This window comes from Sarcophilus harrisii, chromosome 6 (assembly GCF_902635505.1).
Source record: "Sarcophilus harrisii chromosome 6, mSarHar1.11, whole genome shotgun sequence".
Taxonomy (NCBI): domain Eukaryota; kingdom Metazoa; phylum Chordata; class Mammalia; order Dasyuromorphia; family Dasyuridae; genus Sarcophilus; species Sarcophilus harrisii.
The window spans coordinates 171,747,947-171,765,436 of record NC_045431.1 but is presented as its reverse complement, the minus strand read 5'-3'; the positions used below and the strand labels follow the sequence as shown (position 1 = coordinate 171,765,436).

The 17,490-nt window shown below is 35.1% G+C and overlaps 1 protein-coding gene across 2 annotated transcripts in view; it reads right to left on the bottom strand.

Moving 5' to 3' along the window:
* Positions 1-17,490, bottom strand: part of PRDM5 (PR/SET domain 5) — a 197,056-nt gene that overhangs the window by 110,997 nt on the left and 68,569 nt on the right. For both annotated transcript variants that reach the window (XM_031943278.1, XM_031943279.1), the window contains exons 3-4: positions 14,696-14,818; positions 2,157-2,340 (exon numbers count right to left, since the gene is read on the bottom strand). In XM_031943278.1, the coding sequence (XP_031799138.1) occupies positions 2,157-2,340; positions 14,696-14,818 (307 nt within the window). The remainder of the gene's footprint in view (positions 1-2,156; positions 2,341-14,695; positions 14,819-17,490) is intronic.

Below are 17,490 nucleotides of genomic sequence, written 5' to 3'. Positions count from 1 at the left end.
ACCTGGACCTGGCCATCCTCAGCAATGAGATCAACCAAATCATTTCCAATGGAGCAGTAATGAACTGAACCAGCTACACCCAGTGAAAGAATTCTGGGAGATGACTAAGAACAATTACATTGAATTCCCAATCCCTATATTTTTGCCCACCTGCATTTTGGATTTCCTTCACAGGCTAATTGTACAATATTTCAGAGTCCAATTCTTTTTGTACAGCAAAATAACAGTTTGGTCATGTATACTTATTGTGTCTAATTTATATTTTAACATATTTAACATCTACTGGTCATCCTGCCATCTGGGGAAGGGGGTAGGGGAAAGGAGAGGGAAAATTGGAACAAGAGGTTTGGCTATTGTCAATGCTGTAAAGTTACCCATACCTATAACCTGTAAATAAAAGGCTATTAAAAAGAAAAAAAGAAGAACCTATTATATACCCAGTGCTGGGAACTATTATATGTACTCAGTACATCATTCTTTAAAGGAAATGTGTTAATATACAGAAAAGGATTGTACTTATCTAAACTTATCTCACTAAATCAAATAGCAAGTATATTTTGAAGAGTTGAGACATTTTAAATTAATTAATCCTTATCTTCTAGATATATCCATACATCTCCTGGACTTCAGAATAAACAAGTTTATTATGAGGCCTTAGTGTATTAATCCGAACAAAATGGATAATAGAAAACACACCCACAAAATAGAACTATAAAATCTGGCTATGTCTCAGCATCCTAGTAGAAGACAGGTAGTGGATATAAATCAGGAGAACATCCCACTAGGTCTTTTAAAAGAAGATAATGATTTCATTGAATTGAAAACTGCAAAAGACTTAGGAAATCATCCAGTTCAACCTCCAAATGTTACAAAGGCAAACAAATTTTGTTCATTCAGGTTTAGCACACTTATTCAAGGTCACACATGTGATCATTTCCTGTGTAGGTATTTAAATTCAAATCTTCTGAATGCATCCAATGCCTTTTTAATTGCACACATAGACTACAGATTTAAACCAAAGTAGATGTGATCTGTAGTTACTAGGAATTCAACCATGGAAATTGCATGTTCTTCTAAAGAGAGGTTTGCAAAAGGGTTAGAGCACTGGACATGGAGGCAAGAAGACCTGGCTGCTCAAATCCTGTCTCTTAAATTTACTAGCTGTGTGATTATGGGTAATTAATTTAATATTTCTGGGATTTGGTATTCTAATCTAGAAAATTGAAATAACAATAATAATAATAATAATAATAAACACTAACATTTATATAGTACTTTGAAACTTGCAGACAATCTCCAAACTGGACAGTGCTTCAGACACCCAGGTCAAAAAATTTCTAGAAATCTGTCATTGAACAGTGTTATTTGACCCTCACAACAAAACCCTGTGAGAAAACTAAAGCAGAAATTAAGTGCTCAGGATAACCTAGCTACTAAATGTATGAGGCAGTTTCATGCCATCTAGCTGGGATTTTGGTTTTGTTTTGCATAGACTGTAAGCAAAAAAAAAGAATAAAAATGGCAGTTTGATAGATACCATTTGAAAGATGTTCAATTCTTAACACCTTGAAAAAAATCATAAATTCATAAAATGCCTTCTGTACTTTCTTCCTATTCCTAGCATTCCCATTCCCTTCCCCAGCACATGCTGGAGAGCAGCTTTCAAGCTGGCTCCATCCCTCTGTCACCCATCATCAACATAAGAGGCCTTTCCTTAGTGGTGATGAGGACTCCAAGGCCTCCACACAAGGCTATGGTCTTTGGCTCAGACCGGAGGCAAGGTTTTCCATGCATACAGCCATCTTCAGAAGTTGGAAAGCAATTCCCCCCTCCTGACACGGCACTTCAAGCTCCAGTTCTTCAATATCCCAGTAAAATGAAGTTATCAGTCCTTTTCTAGTACCTCTCCTGCTCATCCAAACCAGTCACACCTCATGTTCACAGATTCCCTAAGGCATCTTGCTCCAATGGGCATTCCCCTGTCCTTGGAGGACAGCAGCAATGACATTTCCCATTACTTTGGAATGTTCGATCCCTGATATAAGTGCAATGTGCTGGGTTTGATGCTCCATTTTTTGAGTGGATAATTTTAATGTAATTTAATGTCAGCAGACTTTCTTGCTTACACACTACCGCATGAATGAGTGAGTGAATACCTTTTATGTGAGTTGGTGGTATTTTTCTGGTACGTTTCCCATGAGTTTCTTTGTTCATAGTCATTTCTTCCATCTCTTCCTCTTCATCCTCATCCTCTTCCATGTCACTGTCCAAATAGCCAATCAAAAGCTCTGTATCTGTCTCTATATCTTCCACTGCCAAGTAAAATATATTTTCTCCTTCCTGAGGTCAGTCAAAAGAAATATACAGTGATGTTAATTTAATAAGCTAAATTTCAACATCCAAACCTTTCCATAATTTCTTATAGAGTACAAAGGCAAAGAGTTAGTGGAGAAAGAGAGCAGGCCTTGAAGCCAGGGAGATAAGGCTTTAATTCTCACCTTTTACACATACTGCCTATGAGATCTTAAGCAAGTAATTCAACCTCATAGATCAGTAAAAACAAGTTGCAGAGGAATACTGATTTGTGCTGGTAGAGAGTTTCCTCACCTGGAAGTTCTCTACACCAATAAACCTCCAGAAACCAGACTCTAGTATTTATGGAACTTAATCTACTCAACTCCTACCCTGGAGTAAAATTGGGTTGAACTATTGGGTGAGAGTGAATGAGTACAAATTCAGTAAACTCACTTCACTTTAAGTAAGGGACCTTTTCCCAAAAACGTCACCTACATTAGTCATCTTCTTGCCATTTTCTGACCCTTTCTTGCTTCAGATAAGGAATACAAACAACTCCTTAATAACTCCACCTTAATAGCACTATCCTTGTGACCACACAGACCAAACTCCCTTCCATAGCTGCCACTCCCTTATGTGGGTTAATTCTGCTTACTGTATGTGACCTTCCAGAGGTTGTAATTGTTTCCCTAGTATCTAGCAGTGCCTAGAATATAGTAAAAAAATTAATAAATTTTTTTCAAGCTTCTTTCACCCCAATTTATTATAAATAGGCAACTAGATGGCAAAGTGGATAGAATGATGGGCTCAGAATCAGGAAGAACTGAGTTCAAATCTACCCTCAGACACTTTGAGAGTGAGCAAGTCACTTGACCCCTGTCTCTCAAGTTTCTTTAAATATAAATGGGGATGATAATAGAATTTATCTCCCAGGATTGTTGTGAGGATTTAATGAGATTTTTTTTCCCATGCATTTAGTATAGTATCTGGCACATAGTAGGCACTTAATATATGCTTGTTTGCTTCTTTCTTTTCATTCTTCCTTCCATCATCACAAACTCCTCCACCCATAGGAATTTCCCTATCAACATGATCTCTCTAGGAGACTGGCAGGAAAGAAGTTAGAAATCATCTCCTCTGGTCATCTTCTCTAGGGGTACTTCTTTTATTTATTATATCATTTGTAGGTATCTTGTCCACACTCACCAATGTTGTATAAGCATTACTGAGACACAGTCTCTCCAAGATTCATTCTTCTTGAATCTCTGTGGTTCATTCCTTCTCTTTGTAGCTCTAATAATGCATGGTCCCAACAATCACAGTCCTGAGATGATTTCCATAGCCTCCCAGGACAGCAATCTGGCCATTTACCTAAACAGGATCCTCTTTTCTTGTCTTATGAGTCTAGGGGGCTCTTCAGACTGTGGACTATTTATGAATATCCATGGTGTATACACTGATGGCCAAGAGGACCCAACATCAGAGGTCTTACTCACCAGACACCCTGCTCTTCCCATGCTAAACACTATTCTAGTACTCAAGAAGGTCCTGGGAAGTCCCAGGTGCAACTACTAGTAGACAAAGCTAACTGCTTTTTGAGTCATTCAAGTGACTGTGTTGACATATGGTTGAGGCAAGCTGTCTTTGGTATTTCCCTATATTAATCTTAGGATATGTGAATTTCTTCCTTTGAATCCACTTATCCCCCATAACCACTATCATCAAATTAGACATTAGCAGAGGCAGATATACCTTTAAAAATGACCAGAAACCATCATCTTCTGTCTAGAAGCCAAGTATGTGGAGGCTAAGGCCCTAACACAAGAGGAGAACTGTGTTGAAGTAAAGAAGACTTCCCTAGCACATTCATCAATTTCTATGTTTATCAGATTAATAATCAGGAAAATTAATAAAAGTATCTTCACAGCATAGCAGACCATATATCCACCCTTCAGAATACAAGGACAAGATAATGATTTTTAATTTTGTAACCTAAGATTAATCGAAACTCTCATTGGAAAATGCAGGGCATTAAACAGTTGGGCAGCTATGTAATAAAATGAGAAAATGTTAATATCTCTGTTAAAACTATTTAACTCAATAAACTTGTTGGCACATTGCTGCCTCCAAGGAGCAGGCACATTTGCATCTCTTTATGCTAATTGTGGAATATGAAAACAAATGTGATTATATCTATTGCTGCAAGGTAGAGGTTTTGTGGTGAGGACTCGATTGGCATCAGTAAAACCTTCCTGTCACCTCCTACATCAGCAGGCTCCCACTCATTCCTCATTTTCCAGCCTTATGTGCTTCAGGGAGGCTTTGCTTACCAACATCTAAATTAAAAATAAATCAATGGGGATAGCAGATTAAATGAGAAAAAAGATTGTACTTCTTATCTCTTGCAGAGCTATGAAGAAGTGGCTGGCAGAAACTTACATGAAATCTATTTCTCTGTCCCTCTTGGATGAGAGACAGTCTATTATGTTCTATAGAAAGCTGGCCTTGGAATTAAGAGGATGTCAGTTCATTTCTTTACAATCCTTTACATTCTAGGATCATAGAGTTGAAACTGGAAGGTCTTATTTCTTGTCTGTCTCCCTTTTTACAGATGAAGAAAATGAGACCCAAAGACATTGTGACTTACCTAAGGTCATAGAACTAGTAAGTAGTAAAATGGGCACTTGAATATAGGTCTCCTGACTTTGAATCCTATAATTTTTCCACTGGCCTCCAATATCTGTATTAGTTACATAACAAGACAAGTCACTTGACCTTTCTAAAACACAGTTTCCTCTTCTACAAAATGAAAATAACAACAATAATATTAATAATATCAATTATGTTGATTAATGACCATATTAATTAATATTATTCATAATATAACCAGACATAAAGATTAAAAGGAGTTAATTTTATATATATATAATTTTTTTTGCGGTCATGAAAGCTAAACATGTATCAGTGATTATTACTATCAAAATCACTGAGAGTAACATAAGGACTTTTTGTCTGTCTTTGTACAGAGAAAGCAAACTTACCTATCCAGAAGACCTAGAAAATCAGGAAGTGGACTTTTAGATTTATGAAAAACAGTTCAAAAGGAATTACTGACCATTCCTCTAACACATCTTCCACTTCTTCCACTTCCTTTTATTCCCTCCTCTTAATCTGTTCAGCTTGAAATTTTCTTCTCTCCCAATTCCTGACTCTAAATCTTTTTAACTCCTTTTTATTTGTTTTTAGTTTTTTTGTTCCAGATCTGTGATTTCATCCTATATGGAGGACTTACATATGGAAATTCCCTAAATAGATACTGATCAGCAACTTTTCTATAACATATTCTTAAAGAGGTTCTTGGAGCTTGAGAAGTTTGATGGTTTGCTTAAGATCCCAGAACCAACATGTCACAAAAGTAGACATAACCCTAGTCTTGTAACTAGCCTTTTAGTTAATATTAAGCCTATGTGGCCTAATTGAAATCCTGACTATTCTGAGAACCACTGTTGCATGGTAGAAAGGAGACCAGAATGGAAGTCAAAAAAAAAAAAAAAAAAACATTCAAATCCTAATTTAGATCCTTACTAGCTGTAAAACCCTGGGAAAATCATTTAGATTCTTTGAAATCTTATCACAGTTAAATGAGATAACCTTTATAAAATACTTAGCATAGTTCCTGACACATGGTAGGCAATGAATAAATGATTCTTTTTTCTTTCTTTCCTTCCTTCCTTCCTTCCTTCCTTCCTTCCTTCCTTCCTTCTTTCTTTTCTTCCTTTCTTCCTTCCTCTCTTCCTTCCTTTTTTCCTTCCTTCCTTCTTTTCTTCCTTCCTTCCTTCCTTGTATATCCAGCACCTAGCACAGAGTTTAGCAAACTGTGAGTAATCAATAATGTTTGCCAATTAATACTCTCAAGATTGTCTTGAGAATCAAATGAGAAGTCCATAAAATATTTTGAAAACCTTAAAGTACGCCTTTGAATTAGACCTTTATAGAGATAGATTAGATAGATACATATATATATATAGAGAGAGAGAGATAGAGATTTAGATAAATAGATACATACATACATATGCATATTTCTAAATTTCCTAGTTCTACAATGCTCTTACCAGCCACCTCGCCATGAAGACTATAATGATGTCCTGGATGATTTAACCCTTTCAGTTCCAACTATATCACCCTAGGTTCTGATGAGTGACTTAACTGTCTTCCCTATCAGACCAATTCCTGGCATGCTTCACTTTTATCCCTGGACATTTTTCTTGCCAATCACCCATTCTTAATGAACCTATCTTCAGTACCCTCTTCTTACTCCTTCCCCACTTAAAAGTTTGGAAATCACAATGAGCTTAATCTGCCATTGATACTAAAAACAAAAAAGTGTACCATTCTATTCACCAGATGACTGAATTCATCACTCCTTTCATTTTCCAAGCAAACCCCTTCATGGTGGCTAGTGCTTTTTATCTGCTGATCCCTTATTAGAATGTAAGTTCCATAAAAGAAAGAACAATTTTTTTAACCTTTAGATTTGTATCCCAAGCATTTGGCACAGTGCCTAGCAATTAATAAGTATTTAATAATGATTTAATTTAATAATTATTAAATATAAGGCTTTTCTTGTGGCAAGATGCTGAATATGAGATGAAATCACTATTGGGTTCTGTCTTGAATGATTTTTAATAGTGGCAGCCATACACATTATCCACAAATAGAAATGGATTTGAATCATGTTGTACAAAGGCTTCTCAGAAAAATCATCTCTCTTCCTCATTACAGTCAACTGTGAGCCATTTGGATGAGGAACTAGAGTTGCTCTTAAAATTAATTCTTATCAAAGAGGAAGACAATACTCAGACACCTTAAGCCTCAAGAAAAAGTAACCAGGAAAGTGGTGGCCCAAGAGAAAATTATTTTTGCAAAAATCTCAGTGTTTAAAAACAAACACCAAGGATATTCAAAAATGGATTAAGAAGAACTTGAAGATTTTCTAAAATGTATGACTTCCTAGAGGGAAGGGAAAAAAAGATGACTGAAAAATTGTGCTTGTCTTGTTACTAATAGAGGATTAAAGGAGTAGACACAACATTATCATCCTCTACTATTCATAATCACATCCAATGTCACCAGCAAGATTAATGCTGAAAGACTCCTGCTTCTATATTTCTGACACTTGCTGGCATAATAATTAAAAAGGTTCGTTCCAACCAATCATTGTCTGGTGTAACCCAGTACACTTTTATCAGACTCTGCTCAGTGAAGAAGCGAATGATTCTTAGCTTTGCATGCCTGAATTAAGGATGGAATTATTGAATATTTTAGAGATGAAAAAGAGTCTGCTCATTTCCCATTTTTAAAGAAGACACACACGCTTCTAGATCTTTTCAGAGAGAGCCCTAGAAAAAGACAGAAACATAATGAAGTGACTTATTGTAGATAAAGCAACCTCTCAACATGGCCTTGGTTTCCAGCTTGCCTGACCAGAGATTAGGAAATTGCCATATGGGCAAGATTAGAGATTCTCTGTTGAACTGAGATATCTAATTCCCAGTGAGAGAGATCATTTTGTACAATTATTCTGACTTTTATTTGCTATCTAGTTGAATATATGAACTTATTTTAATAATAATTATGACTCATATTTGTATAGCACTGTAAGTTTTGGAAAGATCTTTAGAAATATTACCTCATTTGATCCTTATAACAACCCTGAGAGGTAAGTGATATTATTATCTTCATTTTGTGGATGAGAAAACTGGAGAAGGAAGGAAGGAAGGAAGGAACGAAGGAAGGAAGGAAGGAAGGAAGGAAGGGAGGGAGGAAAGATAAAGAAACGAGAGAAGAGAGGAAGGGAAGAAGGGAAGAAGGGAGGAAGCAAGAAATCCCCAAATACACCTTATGCTAGACTAGAATTTTTTTTTTATTGTAGGAAGTTTATTTTTAATACACATTGTTTTATAAATCATATTGGGAAAGAAAAATCAGAGCAAAGGGAGAAAACCATGGGGGAGATTTTTTTAAAAAGACATGAACATAGCATGTGTTGATTTACAGACAATCTCCATAGTTCTTTTTCTGGATGCAGATGGCATTTTCTGTCCAAAATCTATTGGAATTGGTTTGGATCACTGAACTACTGGAAACCAAAACTTTCATAGTTGATCATTGCACATAAACTAGAATTTTTAATTAATTTAATTAATGATGTCATGAAGCTTGATGCAAGAGTACTGTCCTAAGCAAATTGTTCTCCCCACCTACCATTAGTTAAAAACCAGCCTCCAGTGTGTACTTATAGAAACTAGACATTTCTCATCAACAAAATGTGACAATGGTAAGTTTTTTATTGTTCCTATGGGAACAAGCAAATAATTAAAAAAGAATTTAAGTTTTGATAATACTGACATTGATCCCCTTAATCTTTTCAGAGATTATATGATCATATGACATATGGAACAAAATTCTGAGAGGGGAATTGTAGGTATGTTCCAACACAGCAGGTAAACAATGGTTGTTTTATTCATTCCTTTAAGTGCAAAATATTGAAACTTTTTGATACATAGCATAGTACATAAATACATAGTATTCATGATATATACATGAATCAATGCATGAGCAACCACAATTCCAGAGGACAATAATAAATTTGATACAAATTTATCAAAATGAATATTCAATCACATTGCTCTCACTTTTTTTTAAAAAAAGATGTCATTGTTAATTATATTCAAGATGTATTCTTTGAAATGTAAATAAAGTAATTTTATTTTTTAAGTAATTTGAAATATTATTTACATTTTCATTATTTCATTTTGAAACTTCTGTCTTTCTGTATGCTTTATAATATACACAATATAGTTAAATATAGTTAAGTACATGTATAGAATTCTTAAATAATTAAATACACAACCATTATTAGAATTAAACTCAGAAGAGATACAAGAAAGAAAAAAGGCAGATATATTATAGCACCTCTTTTTCTGATGATGAAGACCTGGATAAAAAGGAAGTGCTCAACATTTGGGAAATGACTTTTTAAAAAGTGACAGCATTTGAATGGGAAGGGATGCTTTTGTTCTGTAAGAAATAATGAAAGAGATAGTTTCTGAGAAACTTTGAAAGACTTGTATAAACTAAAGCAGAAAATTGAGCAGGACAAGGAAAAAATTCATACAATAACAACCTTGTAAAAACAAATTACTTTGAAAGGTTTAAGTACTCGAATCAATGCATGAGCAACCACAATTCCAGAGGACAATAATAAAGCAGGCTACCAAGGTTCTGGCAGAGAGCTGATAGAATCAAGGTGTAGAATGAGGCATACATTTTTTGGATAGGGCCAATGTTGAAATTTGTTTCCTATACATACATACACACACACACACACACACACACACACACGTATATATATATATATATGTATATATATATATATATATATATATATGTATGTTGAAATGATTTTGTTTTTGTTTTTCTTTTTTTTTCCCCAAGGGGGAGTAAGGGAAGTAGGTGATAGAAAAAAAATTAATTTTAAGGAATATACAAATATTGTGAGTTCATACTTTTTTAAAATGTTTGGAGTGTGTAATTTAAAATATTTGGCAACAACTATTCTAAAACAATATAAATATTCCATCATTAAACTACTGAATAGATTTCAATTGAACTTTCCTTTTTGCAACTCTATGTGTATGTTTCTGCTTTCTCTATTTAATCTCCCTAAACTCCCCAAACGACATCAAGAGTTATCCTTTAAATGCATGACTTATGAGCTTTGAAATTTCTTTCTGATCAATTTGACATGTCTTTCTAATTCTAAAATTCATAGTTGCCAGCTTGAGATACATTTCAGTAAATCTGAATGGACCATTCGACTTCAATTTCATAATCTAGGCACGTGGGAAGAAGGTTTGCTTATGAAATCCTCCCACAATAATTTTGATACTTAAATCATCATTTCCAAAGCAAATTTTCCTAAGTCAAATAAACAGCAGAACTCGGAATATAACCAAGCCTTCAACAAGGAGTTCCAATTCTTTGCCAAAACAGGCTTCAAATTCTTAATCCCTTGTCCAAAAAAATTGGACCAAGTATTGACATTTTCCACCAAGCAAGCCACATGGACACAAATGTTTTTCATTTACTCCACTCCAGGGATATACAACCCAAATAAAAAATTTCCTAAATATTCCAAATACCAGATGCAATTTGGAATCCAAAAGATTCATAATGTTAGGCAGGAAACATTATGATACACTCATAGCACCACAGCATTTCTGGCCTAAAAAAGTGGAATGCAAATCTCATGAGATCATTCCAACCAACTGCAAGATTATGGCTGCTCTCTGACCCAGAACCAGGTCATTTTCCTCTCTGCTCTAGTTGAGGTCCAGGTCTAGACAGTCCACAATCTGGTACTATCATTCCTGTGAAGTCAAAAGCTTCCCTTAGAGAGAAGTATATAACAATTTCCTATACTGTCGAGTACTGAGAATGGAGTCATAGGACAATTATTGTACTACTTTTCCCTGGTACAAAGTAGGCACTTTATAAATGTTTATCTCTTTCTCTACTTTCTTAGGAAAAAGACAGAAGAAAAAAGAGTGGGAAGAGAGAGAGAGAGGCAGAGACAGAAAGAAATAAAAACAAAGAGAGATAGATAGAGACAGAGAGATTGGAAGAATATTGAATATATTGTAAAGTGAAAATAAAGAAAGGAAGGAGGAAGGAGGGGAGAAAGAAGGAAGAAAGAGAGGGAGGGAGGGAGGAAGCAAGGAGAGAAGGAGACAAGGAAGGAAGGAAGGAAGGAAGGAAGGAAGGAAGGAAGGAAGGAAGGAAGGAAGGAAGGAAGGAAAAAAGGAAAGAAAGAAAGAAAGAAAGAAAGAAGGAAAAAAGGGAAGAAGAGGGAAGGGAAGAAGGAAGAGAGGAAAGACTTATCAAGTATCTACTATGAACCAGTTACTTAGCTAAGGGCTTTAATATGATATTTCATTTGATCACACACCCAGCTCTAGGAAGTAGATGTTGTTATTATTCCATTTTATAATTTAGGAAACTAAGACAAACAGAGAAAAAGTGACTTGCTTAGGTCATACAGCTGGTAAAGATCTGAGGTCAAATTTGAATTCAGGTCTTCCTGCCCCTATACCTAAAGCTCTATTCCCTAAGCCATCAGATAACCTCTCCGGTAGACTTAGATCTAGAGGTCCTATAGACAAAAGTTCTTATGTGATATACTAAGCAATTTGGCTTCTTAACAAAGCTTAATCTGAATTAATCTGAACTAATTATGGGCATACCACTTTTATCATCTAATAGCAGAAGCTTATCTGCAGTCACATCTAGTTACTATCTGGATGCAGAAGCCCCAATACACTGTGCTATTTAGTATGGGAGGTATGTGGCCTTGAGTACCTTGCTTAAGTTTCCAGTCCTCAGTTTCTTTCTATATAAAATGGGGACTGAACTAGATGGCCACAGAGTTCCCTTACATCTCTAGATCTAGAATTTTTTTTTTTTAAATTGCAAAAAAAAAAAGGGGGGGAGGGGCTTTTACAAAGCCTTTTAATCAATATACCTGAGATTTAGCCCAATTTGTTCCTTGGAAAAACATGACAAATCCTTAGACTAGTAAGGTAAAAATCAACACCTGACAACTTCACTTCCAATGACTAGTCACAAATAAGCAGAGAGTGAACCAGGTTTACCCAGGCATGCTCTGCTATCTCAAAAGTGTCTTTTTAAAAGATTTTTTTTTCTTTTAGAGAGTGGGTTTTTCTATCTCACCCAAAATGGAAGGGCAGAGAGTATTCATAGACCTGGTCCAATTCTTATTACTACAGGACCTATCTCCAAGTAATGCTGGCTTCGACCCTCCTCAGGTGACCTAATTAAAAGCTTTACTCTCATCCCAAGGGCTCCCCATATATATGCTAGACTTAGTACAGACACACTATCAGCTTAGCCCATCCTAACTCAGAACTCTAATCAAGTACTTCCCAGCTCCAGCCTCCTAGGTAGACCTAATTGAAACCAAATTTTCCACATCTCTAACTTGATATTCTAACCATTATACCACTTTATGAATCTAAATAGACAGTATGCCATAGCAAAAAAGGCTATAAGACACCAGGCCAGTTAACTTAGACCTATCTTAAGATCCTCCCAGATATAATAACATCCCAGTTATCTTTGGAATCCAATCACTTTATCAATTTCTTCATTTAAAACAGAAATAATAGTCCTTTCCCTATCTAATCCACAAGATTGATGTCATTGGAATCAGTGAACCTGGGTTCAAATAACAGCTTAGACACTTCAACTTCCTTAGCCTCAGTTGTTCCTGAAGTTATATCCAGTTCCAAATCCAAGATTTTAGCTATTCTTAAAGTGGGAATCATTTTCTTTTGTACCTTGAGGACTAAGCCCAAATAAGTAGCATTCTTGGGGTTACAGAATACCCATCTTCCATCAAAGGAAGTTTGGGGCAAAGGAAGACCACCTTCCATTAAAAGAGTTTGGACCAAATTAAAACCTAGAAGTTCAGATCACATTATTTCAAGGAGGAACAATAGAATCCACTATAAAAGTGAATGCCCCAAAGACAATGAAGGAGGCCTGTCAATAAGCAAATCCAAAAATATGCAACCTTTCCATGGCAACTTTTCAGTGCTGGTAGCATCATTTTGTGAGTCAATATTCTAATTTCCATTCTAAATGAAAATTATCACTGTCATTCTCTTGAGAAGAGTTTTTGCTTCAAGGAACTTAAATGAAAGAAAACTATTTAATTTAAAGGCCCATATAAGTCCCAAAAAAATAACAAGGATCAGTGAAAATGGAGAGGAGGATTAATGTATGTTCTGAAAAACATAGACTGTGATAGAAAATTCATAACTTCCCTCATCAGAAGCCCTAACAGATGCTGGGAAGAGACTACCACTGTTCTGCCCAAATTGGTCAACTTTTCTTTATTAATAATGAAAGCTGATACTTTGATTCATGTAGCATGCCAAAGCTCAAAGCACTTTGCATATATTATCTTTTAGAGTCTTGAAATAAAAAAAACTGTGAGTTATTTGGTACAAGTATTATATAGGAATTATTATAATTTTCTTTATAGGAAAAGGCAATGGATCCTAGATTCAAATTGAAGCTCTGGTACTTGTTATGAGATACTTTTTGATCAAGAGCAAACTATTTTCTCCTCTTTCCCTCTTTCTTTCTCCATCTTTCCCTCCCTCCCTCTCTTTCTCTCCTTCCCTACCTCCTCATTTCTCTCTCTCTCTGTCTCTTTATATTTCTCTTTCTTTCTTTCTGTGTCTCTCTCTTTCTCTCTCTCTGTTTCTGTCTCTTTTTTCTGTCTGTCCCTCTGTTCTCAATATGTTAAATTAGAGAATTAAACTATATATAATTGACTAATCTTAATAATGGTTCCAAATACAATTTCTTTTATATTTTTTTAAAATACTGAAATGCTTTGTTTATTGATGTGTTTCATCATGTGTTTCAAAGGTAACACATTCTTCCATTGTCTCAAGTTCATAATCTTGGTACAATCCTGGACTTCTCACTCTCTCTCACCCTACATAGCCATTCAGTTGCCAAATCTTGGTCCCTAACAGTTCTAATTCTGTGGTCCTGTGATCTGATCATCCCCATTTTACAGGTTAGGAAACTGAAGTTTAGACAAACTAAATAATTTTTTCCCCTAGTAACTGTCCAAAATGGAATCTAAGGCTAGCTCATTCCAAATTCTAAAAACAACATTTTCTATTATGCCATCCTAAAATAGTTTACTGTACCAGTGACCTTCATAATTTTGGGAATCCCTTTACCAGCACAGATCTCAACCCATCAGTGACGTTTTATCTCTGACAATTCTTATGTGTGTCTTTAAATGAATGTTTCAAAGAAAATGTATGCTTTATGCTAGTGGCTATTTTTTTTAGGTGTAATATTTCAGTATACTAGTATGATATCCAGGCAGTTGATTGTTTTGTTCTCTCTTCATGCTGGATCATTTATTTTTCTAACCATATGTGTACACCGAACTTAGAACCAGGATGTTTGGATTTACAATCCACTCCAGAAATTTGACAAGCTGAATGAATAAAAGAATGAATGGATTAATGAATTAATGAATGAGAAAAGCTAAGGGACCAAGATAGGATACAAAATGGCTTATACTTCCCATGCTCTGAACACTGCTGCTTCTATTCACATAACCACATCTACATTTAGGCTGTCATGACACACTACTGATTCAGGTTGAATGCAGTCACGCATTTAGAATTCTATCCCTGACTCTGAAATGCAAATAAAATCAGGTAGAAGAATGAATTCACTAACAAAGTGTGTGTGGTACCAAGAAGTATCCAACAGGCCAGCTCACCTGAATGGCAGCCAGGTTCTTCTGCTCTGGGGTGGGTGCCTCATGAACAAAGCGCAACCAGTTAGAGAAGCGTGGGTTGCTGGCATCCAAAACATAGAGAACTTGGCCCTTACTTCCACGCACCTGGAACATAAAAGACTCAAGTATATTATTGTTTTCAATCTTAATCAGCATAAGCAAGCTAAAGCCGATTTAACTTGTAGAAAATCACATAGAATTAGACACCATTTAATTTTTTCCATCAGTAGATTTTGAGAGAATGGGGTTAGAAAGGGGCAAGTTATAAAGTATTTTTTAAGGCAAACAGAGCAATTTATATTTTCTCCAAAAAATAATAGGGATTCCCTGGAATTTATTGAGTTGGAGAGTGTTTTAGTCAGATATGACTATAATGAAAATCACTTTGGCATTTGTGTGTATGGTGAACTGGAGAGGAATCAGATAAAACCTAATTAGGAGTACATTGAAATTGTCCAGGAGAGAGGTGCTAAGGTAGTCATTACATTAAGTAGAAAGGAGGATAAGGATACTAGTGATATTGCAGAGGAAAAATGACAAGTTTGACAAATATTTGTTTGATGTGAGTGAGACTAGAAGGTCAAAGATAATGTCAAGATTGAAATCCTAGAGGATGACAGAGGGAGAGAGAGGTACCAAAGACAGCAATGGAGAAATTGATGAGAAGACTGGGGTCATAAGAATAAATAAACTTCAATTGGACATATGTGATTTGAGATACCTGTGGGATATTCAGTTTGTAGTGATTTCAGGGTATACTCAGTATATATGTATATATATGCATATTCACATACATAAACAAAAACTGTATATGTATATGTGTTTGTATTATGTATGCATTTTTATCATCTGCATGAGTGTGATAATTAAATCCATGTAAGGAGTTTATAAGATCACCAAGATTAAAATATATAAGGACACCTTGAGGAATACCCACAGTTAAAGTGAGGGATATGAATAAATAAGGTATAGCAAAGAAGACCAAAAGAAATATTCAAACAGACGAAAGGAAAATTCAAAACACTGTAAACAAAATCCAAGGAAATGAGCATATATAGAAGGGGAGGGTAGTCGGTCATGTCAAATGCTGCAGAATAAAGATCAAGAAGTGAATACCATACTTTTTTTTTTCTCTTAAAAGAGCATTGGTAACCTTTCTTAATTTTTTTTAGTAGCAGCACTTTTTGTAGTAAGAAAGAATTAGAAGGTAATTATCCATTTCTGTGGATTGTGGTTCATAAACGCAATGGACTATCACTGTGCTGTAAGAAATAAGAAAGATGATGAAAACAAAGTAAATGTAAAGGTATATATAAAGTGAAACAAAGTGAAGTAAAACTGTACCCAATGACAAAAACAATGTAAATGGAAACATCAGTCACAAAAATAATTGAATTTGAATATGCTAGAATTGTAAAGAACAAACTTGACCCCCCAAAAAAAGATTTAAGAAAAGGTACACAATTTATTTGCCTCTATAGATATCAGGGTCTATGGGTATGGAATATTGGAGCTACAGGTAAATTTGTAGATGACATTTTCAGGTGGATGATGAGGAAAAAAGCCAAATTGCAAAGAGTTTAGGAGTGAGATGAAAGTAAATAGAAGCAATAAAGGCAGATAGATTTTTTCTCAGAATTTGTCTGAGAATGTGATGACATATGGTGATAAAGGTTAGAATTAGAATCCAGGAAAGATTATTTTAAGAATGGGAGAAATGTGGTGAAGTAGGAGAAGAAACAATAAATAAGGAGAAATAAAAGATTGGGAAGGGGTATAATAATTGAGGGGGCAAATCCTGGAAATATGAGTGAGATTGAGACCAAGGACTAATATATGGGGATTCAATAATGGGCAATCTTATCAATGATTGGAGTAAAGAAAGAGAAAGAAAAGGATAACATCAAGCAATCTTGAAATAAAAAGAGGAAATTCATGGTGAGTGGCCTCTTTTTTCTCAGTAAAGAATGAAGCAAGGTTTATAGTTGAGATAATGGGAAAAGAAAATTTGAGAAGAAAAAAAAATGTGTAGAAAAGCTTCTATAAGGAGTGAGGTAAAGAAGCAATTAGAGAGTAGTGAAATCATCCATTTCCTTCCTCCACAGTGAAGCAGCTCCTTCCAGACCATCAGAACTCCTTAGACCATGCTCTGGTGACTTATTTTCCTCAGCTTTGGAACCATTACCCTAGGGTTATGCTCGCCTAATCAGTGAATCTAGCCAACACAAATAAGCATGATAGAGTTGGGTCCAAAGCTCAGAATATGCTTTTTATCACATTCACCTACCATCCCTACTTCCTGTCTACTTATTATGTTACAACCTCTAGACCAATGGTATATAACTCAAAAAAAAATAGATCTCTATAGTTATTATTTATTTAAAAGACATACCTTCACATTAAATATATTGGAGAATTTTTTTGTAATAGAATTTTAATCTGATTCATATTTTACTGGAAGTTTTGTGGATTACGCCTTAAAAAGTTTCACATCTCTGTTTCAGACCAATTGGAACACTTACCATGTTCCACCTTGTTTTCTGGGAATAGTGATCAATTCAATTTGTTATTACTTAGGAAAGAATATGTCAATAGTCTAAAGCCACTCCCTCAGTTTTTGGAAAGATAAAAACAAATGTTAGTAGGGAAAAAAAGAAATAGATGGACAAAAATGAAATACATGAGGAGTTTGGGAAATATCACAATCTTATCAAAAACTTACAATTATGTAGTTATATGGGAACTTCAATTCTTCTGATATCTACTAGAGTGTTTTC